Source organism: Xiphophorus maculatus, chromosome 20 (assembly GCF_002775205.1).
Source record: "Xiphophorus maculatus strain JP 163 A chromosome 20, X_maculatus-5.0-male, whole genome shotgun sequence".
NCBI classification, from domain to species: Eukaryota; Metazoa; Chordata; class Actinopteri; order Cyprinodontiformes; family Poeciliidae; genus Xiphophorus; species Xiphophorus maculatus.
The window spans coordinates 23,989,155-24,010,855 of NC_036462.1; the positions used below are offsets into that span (position 1 = coordinate 23,989,155).

Below are 21,701 nucleotides of genomic sequence, written 5' to 3' on the forward strand. Positions count from 1 at the left end.
TTTTCTACTCATGAAAGTGCATGCAGTTAGACTGCCGTAACTGCTTGATCAAACTTAAGACTGCATTTTCTTCTTTATCTTCAAACTTTGACCCAATCACTGGCCCTTAAAATTTCTAAAAACGTTTGATGCCCGTTTTATACATTGAACAGCTATAAACTGCAGAATACATTACACAGTTCTACAAAAATAATAAATAGCCAAAAGCACTGCAGCATGGAAACAACTTCTTTTATTGGTCGCAGCAGGGAGTGTGTGTTTCTGAAGCAATTAGGTTTCATTGTGTTGCTGGCTGGCTGTATATAGATTTTCTTTCTTTGGCTAAGCAAACCCAGCAAGATGCAGTTTTCCCTTGGCTGTTGGTTGTTTGTGCAAGCTTTCATTGTTCTTCTTCTGGATCTCTGTATTGAATTAACTTGTGTCATCGAACTCCTCCAGTGCATCCAGAAGCCTGTGCAAAACACAGCATAGATTTTGTTTGTCTTTATGATGCCCAATTGAAACTTTGAAATGAAGGAGGAGATGAAACCATATACATATTTATTTTCACCCTCATAGTTCTTACTTAAAGTCTCCACCATCCAGCAGACTCTTGTAAGTGCTGATCTCGGCCTCTAGCTTCATCTTCATGTTGAGCAGTGCCTCGTAGTCCTGTGTCTGCTGGTTAATATTCGCCCGCAAGTTGGTGAGTTCTTCTTCTAGGCGTACAAGGATGTTGTTGTATTTTTCCATTTCCATGTTGTAGCGTAAATCTGTGTTATGTAAAGTGTCTTCTAAAGAGGCTTTCTGTTGAAGAAGTTAGAAAACGTGTGAAAACCGTTCCACAAAAAGACATGCTTGAATAAATAATATGCAGCTCTAGTTTTACAGATTTGATCATTTCAATCTGTGAATAAAGCAAAAATGTGTAGAAAGTGTTTTGAGGGCTTACTAAGCTCTGTTGAGACGCGAGTTCAATTTCGAGCGTCTGTATTTGTCTGCTTGAATCGCTTTTTTCCGCCTGAGCCCCCTGGAGTGCTTCTGTATTCTGTGACACCTGGACTTGCACATCTGCAATCTGACAGGGGGAAAATAAAAACACGACATGTTGACCTGACAAAAGATAACCTACCACTTTATCTTTTCATTTCCCTCGTTTTTCTGGCATTCCTGACCTGATTTTCATGCCAGCGTTTAAGGTCCTCTGCATTCTTCATGGCAATCTTCTCATAGTTGGCTCTCATATCCTCCATAATCTGAGAGAGGTCCTGACCTTTGGGAGCGTCAACATCCACTTGCACGCCGGACTGAGAAATCTGATTCCTTATCTCCATTACCTCCTGTAGGAACGTAAAAAGGTTAGGGAGACAAAAAAGGGATGTAAAAACATGTTGTTTTTTTTTAGTTAAAGAGAGTTGAATTTGAATTGCTGAATGGTTGTGAAGCCTATAGGATTTTTCATATGGTGCTAAAAGGAAATATGTAAAAAAAGTTTTGGCTTTTACATAAATACATGTACATTAAGGGAGAATTGGCGCCTCCCTGTGGAGCGTGTGGCTTTAAGCGTTTTAAGAAATATCTATGAAATGTGAAATTCAGCGGTATGTAATTTGCATAATTCATCTTAAGTTAGAGGTTAATTTTTCTGTTTTTAGGGAGTTTTTATTGAATTTAATCATCCATAGTCTAAAATCTTAAATACTTAGGCCTTTACTAAATAATTGTACAGCAAACATAGTTTACAGGTTTTATTTCTGAATAAAGAAACATTTTCACTGTGTGAATGACATTAAACCACAATAGACCATTTGAGAAACAAAATATATAGATTGACTGAACCTGGATTAGAATTTAAAATTAAAGTTGGGTTTCATGAAACCATAACTTCATGCGAAAAAAATGCATTGTTTTTAAGAACACTCTGGAAACACTGACCGAGTGTTTCTATTTAGACGCAAAATGTTAGTGAGTCTTGATACCCTGTTTCATATTAAGAACAGACAGCTGTTAAAGCTGATATCCACAGCTTGTTGATGACGCTTCATCTTAGCAGTGAAAAGAAACTTGTGACTCTGTTACTAATGTGTGTTAAAAGCTGCAAGGTCACAGATAAATCCAGGGAAACTTGAAAGCATTCTCAAATACCTAGGAACTCAACAAATAAAAGAAAACTCCTCCCTGCCCTCTCCCGCTAACATATTTTTGCTACACAGATTTATTTCCATAGTAAAAAAGAATGGACATATTTTTTTCTCCTTTTTACTCTGTGTTTAAACTGAAATGGTAAACTATTTTCAAGCAATCCCTTTGGGTTTCAAGAACCACTTTGCAACTGTGTTGGATTTTGTTCTGCAAGAATATGACATATTCTATTTAAGAACAAAATAAATTTTACCCCAAGGGTAAAGTGCTAAAAATAAAGAGACACTGCAAACTCACATTTTCATGGTTCTTTTTCAGGAAATGGAGTTCTTCTTTCACAGCGTCCATCTCACTTTCGATGTTCAGCCTGCTCATGTTGGTTTCGTCGATGACTTTCTTCAGGCCAGCGATGTCGCCCTCCACAGACTGCCGGATTGCCATCTCATTCTCAAACCTGTTGCAGGTCAGACATGCAAACACCATGACACGTTAAATTCCATAGGATGATGGAGTTAAAGGAATTGATGTGGAGAACCATAAAAAGCACATACTTCACTTTGAAGTCATCTGCAGCAAGACGGGCGTTGTCAATCTGGAGCACAAATCGAGCGTTCTCGGCTATTTTGTCAAAGATCTGTATGAGAAAAAGTTATTTTTGTGTAATACATACATACGTGTATGCAAACAAAATATAAAATAAGGACATAGTGCTCTCAAAATATAGTTACTTTTTGAGAGGGCTCCTCCATAGATGTAAAAGTCTGATTTGGCACATTTACTTCCCCATATTTAACGGCAGAAACCCAAGAATCAAGAGCGTAGGATTGTTTGATTCATAGCAACATTTGCTCATAATAAAAAAGGAACCATAAATTGCAGAACAGGAAGAGGGGGATGTTCCTGTGGCAAAACAAAAACTAGTTTGTTTTAGTGTTGCTATATAAACGGTTTCCTGTTTGAAGAAGTCACACAAATAACTGTTTCTTCTCTCCAGCTTTCAGCTGCATGTTGCTGTCAGTCGCTTGTATCACTCTGGTGTTGTATGCGTGCACAGATCTTGGAAATTCTTTCTGACTGACTCTCAGCATTTTTTTTTCTGTGGTCGTACATCCTGCCACAATAAACAGCCTAAATTCTTGCCCCCTTTATGCCAAGATAGTCACCATAGATTGCCATTATATGATATTGAAGCACTGGACCCTGGAAAGGAATGTGACATTTGACTCTCTGGGACTGGAGCTGATTGTTATACAACCACTGCACTGCAGACATCTTTCAGTGTGTGTGTGGATGTGGTTACTACACATCTGTTTCCCATTGAGGCTCTCCCACACCAGAGCGTGCTTGTAGAATCACCATCTAACAAGCAGATTCTTTAGGGTTTCTTTTTTTTCCCCTGGTCTTCTGAGTGAGCCTCTTGTGATTCAAACCTCGTGTTAGTGATTCACTGCAGGAAGTTCTGGCCCGTTTGAAGCACTAAAGGAAGCTCTGCAAAGGGAGGGTTGTAGCTTAGCAACCACACCCTTCATTTTCATAAATGAAATCTGATAACTTTTGAAGATAATGCAACTTATTTTTAAAATCCCAACTAACAAGATAGTTAGTGCTCCAAACTTACTATCTTGTCAGTTTGGAGCACACCGTTAGGGAGCCATTTTAACACTTAAAATCTACTTTTTGTCATTGTTTACGTCTTTAAACAATAGTTTAAACAATAGTTTAAAGACGTAAACAACGAGAGAGTCACAGATTTCCACTTTGAAGCACTGCAAAGTTTTCTTCTCACCTGGTTGCGCAGGTCTTCTATGATGGGTTCATACTTGCTGTAATCTCTCACATCCTGACCGCCCCTCTCCAGGGCCTCCCTGATGTTAATCTCCAGCTTCTTGTTGGCCTGCTCCAGGTTCCTCACCGTCTCCAGGTAGTTGGCCAGACGGTCGTTCAGGTTCTGCATTGCCCCCTTCTCATTGCCGAGGATGCCGGCACCGGCCCCGCCACCAGATGCAGCAGCAGCACCAGCCCCGCCAAAGCCTGCGCCCGCTCCTGCTCCGCCGCCCAGGGCGCTGCTGAGCTTGAAGCCGCCAGAGGAAGATGACATGGGAGCACCGGAGCGCAGGGAGGATGCAGAGGCAGAGGAGATGCGGGCACCATGTCCGCCGGCTCCACCATAAATACTGTGAGCTCGGTACTGAGGACCAGAGCGGGTGAAGGAGATCCGGGAGGAAGGGATCTGCATGTTGGAACTTCTGTAACTCATTTTGAAGAATTGCAAGAAGAGGTGCAAAGAGAAATCAGAGCTGTCGAGGCTGACTGCTGGCCGAGTTAGAAAGTGACTCTGCCAGAGGGAAGTGGGAAACTTGTACTGCTGCCTCTCTCGTCCAATAACAGCTGGCCTCTTAGGCCTGCCCACTTCACCAACTTCTCTCCTTCTGTCGCCTGCTCACACGTTCCATTTTTTTTTTTTTTTTTTTAGCCCACAGTGTGTTTTCTGTCACCATGGTGATGCTTGAAACACTTTTGGCCGCAAAAAGGCTTGAAGGTTGTTAAAGCAAAAATAGACCCCAAACATAAATTATTCATTAAAGCAAACAAAACAAAGTTACACATACACCCTGCTCAGAGAAAGTTTTGTTTTTAAGGTAATAGAAAACTGATCCTAAACAGTAAAGACTCTGCATGTCAATAAGAAAGTTGCTCTAAACTAATAACTATTCACAACCCTTGAACTATGTCTTCTAGACTCCAACCATGCAAGACAAATTCTTGCGGTTTGTCCATAAAAGGCAGAAGGAATCAGATACTGCATAGTTTCTGTGTTTGTGGTCAGCAAGTCCTAGAATAATCAGAAGTCACAAGCCTTCTTATCTACACCAAGCTAAACTCAAGATAACACCTCTGCAGAAATAGGAAGCAAGACCGAGGTGATACGCTCAAGAACACATTTATAATAAGGACTAAATTTTACACTGAGCTGATTTGCTAACTATTCACACCCCCTGAACTCCGTCACATTTTACCACCTGACAACTAGACCCTGAGGGTATCATGGGGTTGAGGGGGTTGTTTGATAAATGAATGCAAAGAAGTAGTACAATAATAGATGGCATTCAACATTCATGACAAGTATATTTGTGAGATGTTGCATCAGATACTGCATAGTTTCTGACTATCAAACTCTCATTGCAGCGACACCTGCAAGTCTTTTGGGGGTATGTCTCTATCAGCTTTGCACATATAGAGATTAAAATGTTTTTCATTCTAATTTGCAAAGGAATCTTAAGCTCACTCATATTGAACAGATTGTTTTTGTGAACAGATTCTCAAGTAGAATCAATTCTTGAATTAGACCAGACCTTTCTAACACATGCATATGACTGGATCTAAACCATTACATCGTAGCTCTAACTCTATGTTCAGGGGTTTTGCCCTAAAAGAAAATCTGCGCTCTAGTATGTAATCTTTGTCAACTTCTAACAAGTTTTGTTCCTATTTTTCCTTATTTATCTCCATTGATTATACCATCAAGACTGACCACTGTCCCTGTGCCTGCTAAAAAAAAAAAAAAGCGCTTGCCGCAACATGATCACAATCACATGATTTTTGGACTCATCTGACCAAAACACCTTCTTCCACATGTTTGCTGTGTTGTAACCCTACATGGCTTTTGACTATTTCAACAACAGAATACACTATTTCATAAAGATCAGATTCATGGAGTGTTCATCCTATAGCTAAAGGATGAACTGTTAGATGAATAGTACATCAATTATTCTCTTCAAGGGGAATCTCTCAACAAGCAAGAGATAATCCTGAACCCAGAGTCTTTAATCTCTTTAGCTTCCCTAGTTATATCATGGGTTTCTGATTAATGGCCGTTTTTTGCCTGACCTCTCAGTTTTGGTGGATGGCCATGTCTCGGTAGGTCTGCTATTGCCTCTTCATTTTCAAATAGTGGACAAAACATCTGTGTGATATTACATTGTTTATAATCTAATCCTGTCTTAAATTTCTCTGCAACTTTTTCTAAGATTAAATTGCATACAGATGAACTCTGTCATCAGATTAAGTAACTTCTGAAGGCAATTCGTCACAACTATACAGTGTTTCAGAAACAGACCATCATATTGACCATTAAGCATTCTTGTGTCAGGGTTGGGGCTGCTTTGCTTTGTAATGACCTGGGTGACTTGCCATACTTGATGGAATAATGAATGAATTTCCAGCCACCAGTACAGGACGTTAAGCCAATCACACTTTAGTTGTGCAGAAGGACAATAATCCGAAGCACAGTGGCAAAGCCACTTCTGAATGACTCAAAATTTAATTTTGGAGTGACCTATCCAAAGTCTGTACTTTAATCCAATTAAGATACTGTTGTATGATCTTAAACTCACTGTTCAACCCAAACGCCCCAAAGTAGATGAATTTAAATATCTCTGCAAAGGAGAGTTTGTCAAAATTATTCAGTTGTGATGTTGAAGACACCTTGCCAGTTCAATTCAATTTCAATTAAATATTTTATTGATCCCAAAGGTAATGTTGTTTTTTTTGCAATTACTAATCCACATAGTGCCAAGCTAGTTTGGATAGCTTTTGAAAACCACCATTTGCAAACATGATTTTGTATTCACTAAAGTTATCTTTATCCTATATAAAAATGTCACAAGTGTGACAAAAAAGCAAAAAACTGAAGACATCTGCAATGAGAAACACTTTTCACAGCACTTTTGCCACTTTTTCCAGATTTTCTTTGTAAAACATTATGCAAACCACAATTTTTTCCTCTACCCCACAACTATGCTCTACTTTGTGTTGGTCTGTCACTAAAATCCCAATAAAACACACTGAAGTTTACAACTGTATAATGTCACAAAAAAGGAAAAGTCGCTTTATGAGACGAGGCGTGTTTTAATGCAAACAAAATGATATCTAAGCTTAAGATGTTTTCACCAGCTCTGTAGGAGATGAGAAGCCTGAGAAGCAAAAGTTAGATGATACCTCGCTAAGACTACAGTCAAAAGGAAAGAATGGATGTCCCCATTTACCAGTCATGCTGTAGGCATTCATTACTGTCTCTGAGGATGTTGAACAAGTATTATTAGAGCTTTAACCATAGGACATGAGAACCAGTTTTAAGTACAAGAGTGTGAAAAGTGATCTTTATTTATGTTGATTTCATGAGAACTACAGGTCGGCCTCGTTCTCTTTCTTTTTTTTTATTTTTTTATTAGAGATCCATTTCAGTTTCCCAAATTAACATGTTTTTAACATGCTAAAGCATAAAAATAACCTTCATGTAGATAAGAATGAAAAAGTTACTTGACAATGATCCTTTAGCATGTTCCAAAAACCTATTGGAAAACCTGTGGAAACTCTGAAGTAGCGGCTTAAGAGTGAATAAAACCAAAACTATCCTCTCAGGGGAGGAAAGTCCAAACACACACCACACCCTCCCGAGATCCCACTGCATTCATGCCCTTTTCTTTCCAAACTTAACAAATCTTTGATCATATTTCATTGTATATCACCCTTCACATTATACTGACTAACTTTTTAAAACAAACAAACAAACAAAAAAAAGGCTCAAACTGCAGAGAACTGCAATAATCTAACTGCAAATTACAGGAAGGATGAATGAAAGTAGCGTGACTCGAACCTCATGACTGTCTGAATGTGTGTTGGCAACGTTTGATTCTCCCAGGGAAACCAAACTAGCAACTGGCAAACACAAAATGTTACTTGACCAGCGATTTTATCCACAATGTAATTAAAATATCTGTTTTTGTATCTTTCTTGTAATACAAAAACACAAATAGGCTTCAATTGTGGAGTGTTGTTCCCTGCTTCAGTCTGAGAACTAGAACTGCACAATGTTTTTAAAAGACAGGGCAGAAAGGATGAAGAATAGGAAAACTGGAACAAGTTTTAGTGTGTGAGTCAAATGACTGCAGAAATCTGGAAACTACTAGGAGGGGTTTATGTGTTTCACAAATGTTGGACCGCAGCCTTCATGTTGCTGTTCTCATCTGGTCTGGCCTTGAATAAATCTCACTTCCCTTCCTGTTTTGCTTTATCCAGCGTTAGTGCAGACTGAGTGCTCTCTCACACTTACAAAAGCCTCAGAAAGTACTAATGCCCCATTTATATTTTGTCACATTACAGCAATAACTGTCCATGTATTTTACTGAGATTTTATGTGATAAACCAGCACAAAGTAGTGTAAAAGAATATCTTCATTAAGGCAAAGTGGGTTTTTTCCTTGAAAAGTATTTCTTTTTTTATGTCGAGATAAACAAATAATTTGCATCATCCTGAGTACATAAAAATAAAGAAATAGAAATCAGTTAGTCTTTTGAACAGCTTTTTGACATGAACAAATAGAGAAGAGCTGATTCTTTTCAAAAAGCCTTAATCCCTACCTCTACTGGTGACATACAGACTAGCAGTGCTATGATATATCTAAGGTGCCTAAAAGTAACTAAAACGTGAATCAATGTAATTAGACACACTACTTGATCAGAATAAATATTGATCAAATATTTAAAAAGTTACTCTATTTCAAATAGTAACTTTTAATTGAAACTAGTTGCATTTTCAAAGTAGTTGTTAGAGGCGTAAATTAGAAATATTCAGATTTTATGATCATTTTGATTTGTGCAATGCTTTTTATCTGTAATTTTTGTCATTTTTAGTAAGTAAGGTGAAGGTCAGCTTTATTGTAAAATTTTGTTTTATTTGAAAAGCTTACATCCTGTTGAGCCCTATGTTAAATTCGAAATGATATAGACGGCAGAAGGATTGCATAGGCGTGTAACAATTCATCTTTTGACAGTGTATACTGCATATTTTTTGGAAAGAAAGAAAAAGAATTTTAATAACTGAATTTGGATCAACATTATTTGTATTTGCACCTTTCTAGGTATTATTCACGGTTTGCAAGCATCCTTTACAAGAGTGCTTATCAAATGACACAGAGATTTGATCTGTTGCCATAATAGTAACCTACCCAACACTGGTAGTTTAATCTGAGTATAAATCCAACCATTCTGTGAAGGAGGGATTTATTAGCATCAATAAACAGTCTCATGAAGACCAAGCAATACAGCAGAAACTTTGTGGAAAACTTTAAACCAGGATTAGGTTATAAAACAAAAGTGGTTACTGTTTCACTGAGAACTGTTTAGTTCATCATCTCGCATCGGAAATATTATGGTTTTACATTGGTCATATAAAGCAGACAATCCAATACAAAACATGACTGATCATATAAAACTGAGAGGTATAAACTTGCCCTTATCAGTGCTCAACATTGAGTCTGTAACATGAAATTCTAATAAGATAGAATTTCATCAAAACCATCCAGTTCATGGTTTTGTTTATGGAAAAATGTGGAAAAGCTCAAAAGATATGAAAGCATTGCCAGACTATATATATATGCAGTCAAATAAAAAAGATTTAAGACACAAATGCATGTTTTCACATATCTTGATGCATAATAGATGCAAGAGAGGCCGCTTCTAAATGTGTGAAGGTGACTCATTCTTACTCAGAGAGTTCCTGACATTCCCCCTCTCTACTCATTTCTCCTTATCCTCCTCTCTTCCTGGCTGACTAAAGATACAGTATTAAAATCCACCCAGTGGAAAAAAAAAGGACAAAAAAAATTGAACAAATTCAGATACATTTATTTATTCTTTTTCCAGTTTTATGGGGAGGACAACTGACAAAAAATGTGAAGGGGTACACATCACACCGCAGCTCAATGAAATGTGTCGTCTCCGAAACATTTTCTCTGTTGGTTGTCATGTCCATTTTGAGCTCAAAGACATTTCACAGGAAGACTTTAAAGGATTGACTGTTCATTATGTGTAAATTCTAAAGAGCCAAATTAATTTCTCAAACTAAACAGTACATGTTTGTTTGGTTATTCATGCTATGATCGTAAACTCTTTAAAGAACACTTGGATTTTTTTTAATATGGTGGAAAAAATGTCAAAGAAAATGCACAGTGAGTGAATGGTTCTGCCTCCTTTGTTCAAGAGTCTAAAGATATATAAAAATGTGAAACTGATTTTTATTTTACAGAAATTGTCAGACAGTTTCCACGTGTGGCACTTGTGATTTTCTTAAAAAGGATCATTTAGTAATATATTCCCTCCCACTGAACAAATGTAGTTGAATAAAAAATTTTAATTCAACATAGCACTACAGAGTGAAACCATTTTTATTGCTATTTTGCTATTTTTTTTGTTAATCAGGTTATTTTAAGTAATGGAGTTTTAAAACAGTCTATCTGAACAATGGAAACTGAAACACAAAAATGTTCTCTTGAGGAAAATCGAGTCATGTTAAGGATCTGTTCACGTTAAATAATTTTAACTGTTAAGTTATAGCAGTGGCCCACAGGTGGCGGCATCACGTTATAATTTCTCCTGCTGACGTGGAAACACTGTGCAAGCTCCAGGAGGGTTTGCTCTGTTGATAACAACCAATTTGAACACTAGAGGGCAAAAGTCTCAACTTAAACGGTGGTGTAGTTGAAGGATAAAAGGATCTCCACATTTACTGGGTCTCAAAAAAGTATACAGTCAATATTATTATTTTTAGAATGGACAAAAATACATGAAAAGGAAAGGCTGGGGCTAAAGTAAGAAAAAGCTAAAAAAGTTCTGCTATGCCAACAATCTATAGATCATAATCAGTAAGTAACAACTAAACAATTTCCTCTTTTAAATGGGTTGATATTTTTACGCTTTTTAAATAGAGGCCCAGTCTATCACTAGAGTGTCTTTAATTGCCTCTAAAAACTGCGTACGTCTGTGTAAAAATACCAGATTCAGTGCAATAAAAAGTAGCACCAAAATAAATAATTTAGAAGCACTTCCAACTTCTAAGTGACATAAAATCTGTATAATTCAACTAAAAAACAACTAAATTGAAGAATCAAGAATAAAATAAATTTAAAAAATGCAATAATCTGATTGGACAAGTGTGTATACTCTTAACTAATTTTTGCTGAAGCTCTATTGAAATGTTTTAAATAGTTTTTTCATTCGGTATTCTTTTAGTCATTCAGCATGGCCCCAGACAGATTTGGTGATGCTTAAACCCTCAAAAATGACCAGATTGTGTGGATATCTTTTATGCAACAAGTTTCTTTTGATCTCTTTGACATTGTTACTTCAGCTAAAAAAATAGAAATGAGCAAAACTTTATTTCAGGTCAACCTAATTCACTGTATTTGATTAAAATGTGTGAGTTTGTGAAAACAATTCGATGTAATATTTATATGTAATATTTTGTAATATTTTAGAATATTATAAAATATTATAAAATATTACATTTTCTCTGTTGGTTGTCATGTCCATTTTGAGCTCAAAGACATTTCACAGGAAGACTTTAAAGGATTGACTTTAAAGTCGATACAAATATTTGTAATACAGACATGTGGGATCAATTAAAAGTATGTTTAGTACCTGCTTAAAGGTAAATACTTTCAAAATTAAATTTTTAATATGGTAAATGAGCTTCATCAGAACATATATTCCAATTTGATGAGATATACCTCTACATGAGATACATATCAGTAAAACTGAAATAGGTTTTTAAAGATGATCACAAATCTTTTTTCTTTTGATCACCAAAACCTGGGATTTTAACAGGGATGTGTAAACTTTTGAGAGTCACCTTCCAAACTTGGATTTTAGTGGTTGTTTCATCCGAGCTTTGACAACAAAGGATTTAGCATATTTCTTAATAACCTACTCATCACCTGCTTTAAAGTTATTTGGTTATATGACTCCAATAAATAATTTATATGGGTGAGGTCAAACAGGGATCCATACTAACACTAACTGGAGCTGAATTTGTGCATTTCAGCACTTGGATGCAAACTGATTCTGTTTGCAGATATAAGTTTGAATAAAGCAGGGATGAAGCAGTAACATGTGGGTAAGAGATAGATCGAGGAACTGGCAAAGGGCTGAACAGATACAAAGCCAACAGTGGGTTTTTTTTATTTGTTTTACTCAATGTAATGGCATTAAATTGTGTAGATTTCTGTCCTGACTTGGGACAGAGTGTTTTATTTGTCTAGGGTGAAGCAGGCAGAAACTCTTGCAACATATGCTTCTAACAGCACATAATGCACAGTCAAACTTGAGATAAAACAGAAAAATCAAACAAAGTCTTCTTGCAGACTTTGATCAAACATTGAACTTACTCTATTGTCCTTGTAGTTTGCCCAATACTATCTACACATTTAAGTTCAAAGTTGCTCAGAGCTATAGTATGTAAAATATATGTTTAAGAGAGCATTAAATGACAGGAGCAATAAAGCATTAAGGCCAAGAACCATTTTATGTGTTGACATTTCTTTGCAGTTTCATGCATCCCACCCAGTTCCCCCGCCAATCCCCATGAGTCAGCCAGTGGTTGTGAAACAGATTTCTTTCTTATCTTTGCTAATTGTCTTCTCATATACCCCACCGGCTCCTCTTCTCACCCTTGCTCCCGTCTGACTTGTCGCACATACGTGTGTCTCTCGGCACATTCCTGCCTTGGTGTGTCATTTAGCAGCTCTGCACAAGAGAACGTCTTTGGCTTTTTCTGAGATTTGAGAATAAAGTTTGCAAATTGCCCTCTGGGTTCCCAGATTTCCTGATCAAATAAGGAATTGTATCAAGGATAAGAAAAGCGACCTTATTCAGATTCAACCCAATGAGCTGTAGCTTTGTGTAAGGGAGAAAACAAAAGTTGGTTGACTTGTACATATATGGTCGTCTCCAAGTTCAGCACAAGAACTCCTTCGTGAAGAATTACGTCACTCCTTGAGAATAGCCAAGCAAAACATGTATTTTTAACAGGACAGCTTCAATTGTTGTACATTTTTAAAATGTGCCTCCTCCTGATATGTTTTAACAATTCAAAGTGTTAAAATGGTAGTTAGGGTGGCAAGGAGACCACTCTGGTTAAAGTTGGCAGCAGCAACATGAATCACAATCCTGCCAAGCTACACATGCATCATGATTTCCACACAATAAGATTTGAAACTTTTTTTAAAAAATGGTGAGGTCTTCCCAGAAAGCTGTTTAGATTTGAGATATGCAGCGCCATGGCAACAAAAGCACACAAACACACATGCACACCCAGGACCAACATGCACACGCACACCCCTTCATCCATCCATTCAGTTTTCTGTTTCTACTTGTTTGTCATTCTTAAATATTTCAAGTCATCAAACCATTATTATTATTTTTCCCTCCCCTCCAGGGGGTCTTTTGTGGGCTTTAGTGTCCCTTATATGAAAGTAGGCTGACAGGAAAGAGAGAAGGAGGAAGACATGCGGCAAATATCGCCGGGTCCGGGAATCGTATCCGCGACGGCCGCGTCGAGGACTCAAGGCCTCCAAACGTGGGTTGCGCTATCCCCTACTCCAACACAGCACGCCCCTGTCAAACCATTATTACAGTTTTTTTTATGCTGACACATGAAATTGATACTATCTCACAATTAGCAAAACCAAACAGTTAAGGAGCGAAGCACTAGCAAAGTCCAGATTTGTACAACTAAAATCACATTAACATCTTCACACTCTTTGCAAAATCCTACACACAATGATTTCCAAAACATTGACTAAACTTTTGTGCCTTTAACACTGAAATAGATCATAATGTAGCTTCCTTCTGTGGTTAAAACAAAAACTTTGAAATAAATACACCAATTTGATAGGAGAAAAAATAAACTACAGGTATGGATTTGTCACTTTGTCACTCCAGAAGATTTTTTTCCCACGTTGTCAAACCCAGATGGGAAAAAGAAGTGGATCATGACTAGTGTGATCTTTCTTTTTCTTTTCTGGACTTAGTTAATTATAAAAAGTTGGGACATGAAGAGAAATAAAGAAATTAATAATCGGAATTTTATTGGTCTGCCCAACCAATCTCATGTAATGTTGGCGAATTTATTTGTATACTTTCTCTGTGTAAATGCAATAAGTGTTTTAGGATGAACACAGGAATGCTTGCCTGAATCCAACAGAATCAGACCAGATTGTATAGCGCGTTGGATGTTTTGACAGGAAAATTGGGGTTTTGTAAGTAATTATAGAGTTTTAATTGAAGTGTTCCAGTTTAAAAAAAACATATGAATTAAATGTGTGAAGTGTTATGGAACACCAGACAGAATTGTTTGCTCCTCTATCTTAGTAAATCAAATGATTAGCATCAGTGCCAAAATAACATGCAGGTACTTATAAAACTGATCAGACTCTACATCACAGGTGTCAAACTTCAGTCCTCATGGCCAATGTCCTGCAGTTTTTAGATGTGCCGCATGCACAAAACACTGGAATCAAATGACTTTATTACCTCCTTCTTGTGTAGATCAGTTCTCCAGAGCCTTGCTAATGACCTAATTATTTCATTCAGGTGTGGTGCAGCAAAGGCACATCTAAAAGTTGCAGGACTGTGGCCTTGCAGGCCTGGAGCTTGACACCCCTGCTCTACATGGTTCCCCTTTCATGAGAACGTAAGGTGTTGAACTCAGCTTATTTCTAAAATCCATGCAGAAATCTTTTGTCTTGGTGACATTTAGCATTAAGTTGAAATTGAGAGCGAGAGAAAATGTTTTCTCAGTCTTTTTATAATTTGCTCTGTGGGTGGGTTGTATTGAAACTAAGGTGGGGTCTGGTGATAGGAAGAAGGATTGACCGCATTTGTTTTTGACCTCACAGATGTAGGAGGAATTCACTTGGTGGGTGAGTACATAAACACATCAATCCAGACGGATAATAAAAGTGCTCAGAAAAATGGCTGAACCATAAGGTCTTTTCCTTGGGCCAATAGTAAATGCATCCATAATCCCACTTAGCTATTTTATACATGGGTTCATATTTTTGGTTAGTGACTGTTTTGGACAATGATCCTTGAATAAAACCTAGTAAATAGGTAGATCTGCTGCTTCCACAACTATGAGACATATGGTCACTTCTCAGCACCAACATCACACTGAGCAGCCGAGTTTCACTGACACATCTATGATAAGAGGCTGTGAAGTGGATAAAATGGTGGTAAAATTAGATTCTTAATTATTTCCAAGGTATGAATTTTTATAGATAAAAAAAAACATGACAAGCATTGGTCAACAACCGTAAACCTGCTAGAAGTTGAATTATTTTTAAAGTATGGAAAATTCACCTTTTCAAATATCGGAACAAATTTGACTATTTTTCTGTATTACAACCGTAAAACAAAGAATGCTCTGACTGTTCTTGTGACTTGAGTCTCTAATTTGCTACAAATGTGTAACATGACGTAATTTTCTTTCTTGACATTGCCTCACTTCTACCCTTCTCACTCTCTCCTCTTCACTACAGCCAATCGCAACCCGGCGGGGTCCCTCCCCTGCTCTGATAAATACCACGGAGGACAAGAGAGGCTCCATCTGCCCCGACTCTTCTCCTCTCTCACCACCTCGGTGCTACAGACTCCCACTGTGACCATGTCTGTCAGAGCTGTAAAGACCACCACCCTCTCCACGGTGTCATCCTCCAGGGGTCCCACCCAGGGCTACAGCAGCCGCTCATTCTCCGGCTATGGGGGCTGCGGTGTGGGGAGTGCCAGGCAGAGCTACGCCGTCCGCTCCTCCTATGGAGGAGTTGGCAGCAGTGGTGCTTCTGTTGGTGCTGCTGGGGGATTTGGACTGAGAGGAGGTGGAGGGGATTTCAGCCATGTGGGCTTTGGTGGGGGTATTGCCAATGAAGTGGTGGCCCCCATCACCGCCGTGACAGTGAACAAGAGTCTGCTGGCTCCCCTTAACCTGGAGATCGACCCCACCATCCAGGCCGTCCGCATCCAGGAGAAGGAGCAGATCAAGACCCTCAACAATCGCTTTGCTTCATTCATTGACAAGGTCAGTCACTCAAGCGGTTAATATAGCAAAATCTTAGGGACCAGCACAACCTCAGGGAGAAACCTTTGTGTCTATATAACAGGGGGGGCAACCATCTATCACTCTGTTATAGAGCTAATCTACAACAATATGGTAAGGCAATTAGATCCATTAATCTGCCTAAGCTGTCAGGACAGGACACATTAGAGAGGGTAAAAGTTTATATCCACAGCAGAAATAGAAAAGAAATAACGCACATTGTGTTGAACTGACTTTTGGGATAGATAATAAAAAACTCAGGAAATGCAAAGGAAATGAGTGCTCTGCACACCAAAGCAGGTGATCAGCCTTGGGACATTGTCTTACAGAACAACATTCTTTAAAATTATATTTGTGGAACAAATCTGGGGGAAATTAGTTGTTCTGCATAGAGCCTAAATAAGTTCACTCAAAGAGCTCAGGATGAAAAGTCACTCTCAATCCAGCAGTGTTTTTGAGAAATACCATGCCGAATCACTTACAGAAGAGAAAGTTTCAGGGGTCTGTTTTACTTACTGGTTAAGAGTAAACAAATTCCCTGTGTTTTTTTTTTTTTTTAAAGTGCACTTACAGGTTGTACAACCATAAACGGAAAGGAGTGGAAGTAATCTGAGAAATAGCTGCAAGAGACAAGCCTCTTGTTGATGTTCAGTAAATCTTTGCAGAAGAAACTTGAACAATGCCTGTTTTATGAGGCCAAGAAAGCTTTTATGCTGAAAGAAGAATGGATCATTGTTGTACCTCCTAAATTAAACATGACAATTCTTTTTACAGAGCAATGCTTGTTTTCTGCAACGGACTTGTTAGATTCTTCAGTGAGTTGCAATTTTTCAGCACTGTATAATAGTTTTCTTTATTCAAGGAGGCACTCAATAATGAAAGGGAGTTTTAAATAAAGCCTGCAGTAATTCCTTGGATCACAAACCAAAGTTCACTCTCCCTTTGCTTCCCGGACCAGTGTGACAGCAAAGTACACACAGAACTGTGCGTTTGTCATCATGTTGACTCCACCTAAAGACAGGATGGCAGAAAGAATCATTGCACAGTTGGAACCTGGGACACAACACCACATTGTGCTTAACTGTAGCATTCTATGAAAAATTTATTATTTTTAAGCTAACATTTAGTGTCTCTGAGCAGTCAAACTTATTGTTTTTTGAGTCATCCTTGGACTTTACATTAATTAATTATCCATTTGTTCTTTGACAATTGAAAGAAAAAGAATGTATGTGTTTTTACAAATGAATATAGGTTGCAAAATCTCACTCTTTTATAACATTATAATAGCCATTAAGTTTAGCTTCAAATCAGAAGCTTTAATGCAGACTCCCATTTCTGCATCATCAGCCAGTGGGGCGCTGAGTGGACATGTTCATAACTCAGGAACGACTTGTTCAGGTCGAAAGGACAGATAACTTTGAGTCTGGTTGTGCTGCACTGGGAAGAAAGCCACACGAGAGAGAATAAACATAAATTTAATTAATGACTCTCTTTGTCTTCAGGTACGCTTCCTTGAACAGCAAAATAAAATGCTTGAGACGAAGTGGAAGCTTCTGCAGGAGCAGACCACGTCTCGGTCCAACATCGACACCATGTTCGAGGCGTACATAGCCAACCTTCGTCAGCAGCTGGACAACCTGGGTCATGAAAAACTCAAACTGGAATCCGACCTGCACCAGACGACTAGCCTGGTGGAGGACTACAAAATCAAGTATGTGGAGCTGCGGCTAAAACACTAAAACTGGTTTGATTCTTTTTCAAACTCACGTCCTGGAAAGTCCAGCTTTCCCAAAGGTCTTTTGGTGCAGCTTTAATTGGCCTGTAGTAATCACTCTGAAGTTTTAAAACCAGGGGGGAAAAATGATTAAGAAATTGTCTCAATTGACAGTTCATGTCATTTAAGATTAGGTATCTGCCAATACAGAATGTAAGTCTGATACTTCACTAAACTCAACCCCACCTTAACTCACATGTGGAGCAGTTTACTGAAGCAGTATGCTAAAGACAGTATGTTTACTCTTTGTTTTTATATCTCTTGTTAATTTGGATCTCAATCACTCTTGTTTGAGGACAGTGTTGGTAACATGACACATTAAGTTAGCATAAGTTCTCATTGTTTCTGCTTTCTAAGGTATGAAGAGGAGATCAACAAGCGCAATGAGTGTGAGAATAACTTTGTCCTCATGAAGAAGGTTTGAGCAAATTTACCTACAAAAATAATGTATTGGGTCATTACTATAAACTGTCTGGTATTCACCATTAAATGCTATGATTACTCCGTCATCTGAAGGACACAGATGCAACCTACATGATCAAAGTGGAGCTGGAGGCAAAGCTGGATGGGCTCTCAGATGAGATTGAGTTCTTGAGACAGCTCTTCGATGCAGTAAAAACCTTTTATAATCACACAATTCCACATTAATGGCTCCCTAAAGTAAAAGTTCTGTTTTTTACAGCTTATTTCAATATCTTATCATTTTCTGTAGGAAATTAATGAATTGCAAAGTCAGATCAAGGACACATCTGTTGTAGTGGAGATGGACAACAGCCGCGATCTTGACATGGACGCTATTATTGCTGAGGTTCGAGCTCAATATGAGGACATTGCCAACAGGAGCAGAGCGGAGGCTGAATCCTGGTACCAGAACAAGGTGGTACAAAATTTCTGATGACTTAACATGAAACCCAACTGATGAGCAGCTGCATTGTTTTGTTTATTTATTTTTTATAATTATTGTATAGCTCGATTGAAAAATCTTGGGTTGTTTTTTTTTAATACTAGTCTTATGATCTTCAGAAACTGGCTAGAATAGGAACAATTCACATATGTTTTTCAAACATGCATCATGTGCCACATGGTTTATTACAAACACCAGCTAACAGAAGTGTTTCATGTGACACTGACACAAATCCTATCTCTACAGGCTCCAAGAATTTTAACCAGCTGAATTTACCTTGTTACCCTCTTACTTCTCCACATTGAACTTCCACATTGGAAAGTGAAATCTCTGGCTTGGAAACATACTAGGTTACATATACATACTTATCCCTCTGGTGGTCATATGTGGCCTCCATCTGTTCTTCCCGTTGGATCAGTTCTACCATGTCTGCTACCCTGGTAGATACTGATGTGAGGACAATATCTGGGTGCAGATATTTCATTGGGGTAATTGTAGGAATTTGGTACATTAAGAGTAATTTTCGTAGGATGGTTGTTGCAAAAGGACAAGTTGTGATGAGTTCCATGTATTTTAGGTAGTTTCACAACATTAACAAAGCTGATTGCCATTTATGAATGCAATGGTAGTGTCATGTTGAATAGCAATTTTCTGATCTATGTGCAAAATCATACTATCAAGGTGTAAGGTAAGACTTTTTATCTACAAACAATAATAATTGTGCAAAAGTCAAGCCCCCTCAGGACAAGGCTGGATTTGGTATCATTTGAAGGGGAGAGTAGGTTAGTTGGGGTTCATGAGACTGAGGTAGGTAAGGAGGGAGACTGGTGGTTTATTGTGACTTGAGGCAGGTATTAGAGGGGCAAGTCGGGTTCTGGTGTGGAGCAAGGAGCACGTATGCATTCAAGGCACCAATTCTGAAAATGCTGGGGAGTCTGAGGAACCAGGCAGGATGTGAGTCTGATGGCGGAGAGCTTGTTGTTCTTTCAGGTTTCATGTTGTTATCTGCCTCCAGCAAGCTCTGCTCTCTCTGGTCAGACCATTAACATAAGAAATTACTATTTGTGTACAGTACTTCTAAGAGGCAAACAGAGTCAGAAGAAGCAGCTGAAAAACATAATAAACTTCAGATGTAAAAATGAAAAGAATGAGAAATTAATGAAACATTTTTTGTGTTCCAGTATGCAGAGATGCAACACTCAGCTGGGAAATATGATAACGATCTAAAGTCAACCAGGGCTGAAATCGCAGACATGAACCGCAGAATAATGAGGCTCCAGTCTGAAATTGACATGGTTAAAGCTCAGGTGAGAAATCAAGCCTAAACGTTATACGGTCTGCTTTCTTTACTTTATTATAACTTTGGATTCACATTTTTGAATACTCATCAATTCGTATTATACGCCTACGATTCAGAGACTACTTTGTTTCAATTTATCAAGGCTATAAGTTTTCTTTTTTTCTGCAATGCTCTCTGTTTATGTCCTCCCAATCTTAGAGAAACAACTTGGAGGCTCAGATAGCCGAGGCTGAGGAGCGGGGTGAGCTGGCAGTGAAGGACGCCAAGCTACGGATCAGAGACCTGGAGGAAGCTCTCCAGAGAGCTAAACAGGACATGGCCCTGCAGGTCCGCCAGTACCAAGAACTGATGAATGTGAAGCTGGCTCTGGATATTGAAATAGCCACTTATAAAAAGCTACTGGAAGGAGAGGAGATCAGGTAAACTGTTGCTGCTTTGTAGCTAATGCGCCACCTGGCGGTGATAAGGAGAACTACGTCCACTTGAAAAATAAAGTTGGTTTCTATTCCTTCTGCAGGCTAGCAACAGGAATCAAGACCAGTATTTCTAAGCAGACTTGTAAGTCTATGCTGTGGTTTCATGGAAATAAACAGTGTCTTACACATTGACACAAACAGCATCACTTTGGTTTTTAATCTTTTCTCTCTTCTTACCACATAGCCTTCAACTACAATGCCGCCTATAACCTGGAGACCTCCCGTATCCCATCCTACGCCAGTTCTTCCCTTGATTCAATTAAGTCAAGCAGTGGTTTGGCCTCTGCCCTCGAAGACGGGGCTGTGAAGACCACCACGGTGACCACGACCGAAACCGTGGTGACCAAGACTGAGGAGAAGAAGGAGGAGGAGACTCAAGGAGTAACTGAGGAAGAAGAGAAGAAGGAGGAGGAGAAGGTGGAGGATGAAGCTGAATAGTGGTGTCTTGATTTGTTCCTGATTTTGATCTTGGTGACTAAAAATAAAGCAGATCTTCCCAACCTATTGATCACTTGTTTAAAACTCAATGATTAAAAGTATGTTCTGACGCAAGAGCTATAAACAAACATTTTCTCTCCAATAAAGTACTGCTGGATGAGGCAGCTTGATTTCCAAACCCTGAAGTTTTTAAAGGGGGCATATTATGCAAAATCTTTTTTTGGTTTTGTTTTGCTTTATGTCACGTAATAATGTTATTCCGTCATTAAGCACAAACCTGGAGTGTTGCTTTCACTCATTCCCGCATGTTTGAGAAACCCTTGAATCTCCTGTGGCAGCCATTTTGGTATGGAGATCTTCCATATCTGGGTGGGGAGGCCTTAACTCCTGCTCATACAAAGTGTCACCTAATTCCACAAAGCTCTTCCTTGGAGCTGCAGACTCCAGCCGAGCTTGTCTCACAGAGCAAAAAGCTATATATTTTTCTACCTTTCTGTGTTTTTTTGTTTTTGATTTTTGTGTTGTTTCTGCAACTTTGTTGAAAAAAATAAAAAGAGTGTATTATATCTTAAATTCAGTTTTTGACAGTTATCAGGGATAATCGCACTGGCACTTTTCACCCAGCAGATGGCGGTGCTATAAAGCACAGCTGTAATGTGGACATTCAATTCTTTCTGTGATCATTTAAAAAAAAAAACACAAGGATAAGGAAGAAAACGCAAATTTAACATATTTCATAATATACATGATGTCATATCT

General features: G+C 38.4%; 2 protein-coding genes across 2 annotated transcripts; one reads left to right on the forward strand and one right to left on the reverse strand.

Annotated features, from left to right (window-relative positions):
* Positions 1-214: 214 nt before the first annotated feature.
* LOC102226557 (keratin, type I cytoskeletal 18-like) lies at positions 215-4,460 on the reverse strand. Its single transcript, XM_005797963.3, has 7 exons — positions 3,908-4,460; positions 2,673-2,755; positions 2,419-2,575; positions 1,155-1,319; positions 932-1,057; positions 566-786; positions 215-451 (listed from the first exon to the last, which is right to left on the reverse strand). Exons 1-7 carry the CDS (start codon positions 4,376-4,378, stop codon positions 412-414), a joined length of 1,263 nt encoding a protein of 420 aa, XP_005798020.2. The 5' UTR covers positions 4,379-4,460; the 3' UTR covers positions 215-411.
* Positions 4,461-15,539: 11,079 nt separating this feature from the next.
* LOC102226303 (keratin, type II cytoskeletal 8-like) lies at positions 15,540-21,012 on the forward strand. The gene is made up of 9 exons (XM_005797962.3): positions 15,540-16,032; positions 17,553-17,761; positions 18,182-18,242; positions 18,341-18,436; positions 18,537-18,701; positions 19,910-20,035; positions 20,227-20,447; positions 20,546-20,586; positions 20,689-21,012. Exons 1-9 carry the CDS (start codon positions 15,622-15,624, stop codon positions 20,940-20,942), a joined length of 1,584 nt encoding a protein of 527 aa, XP_005798019.1. The 5' UTR covers positions 15,540-15,621; the 3' UTR covers positions 20,943-21,012.
* Positions 21,013-21,701: the final 689 nt, after the last annotated feature.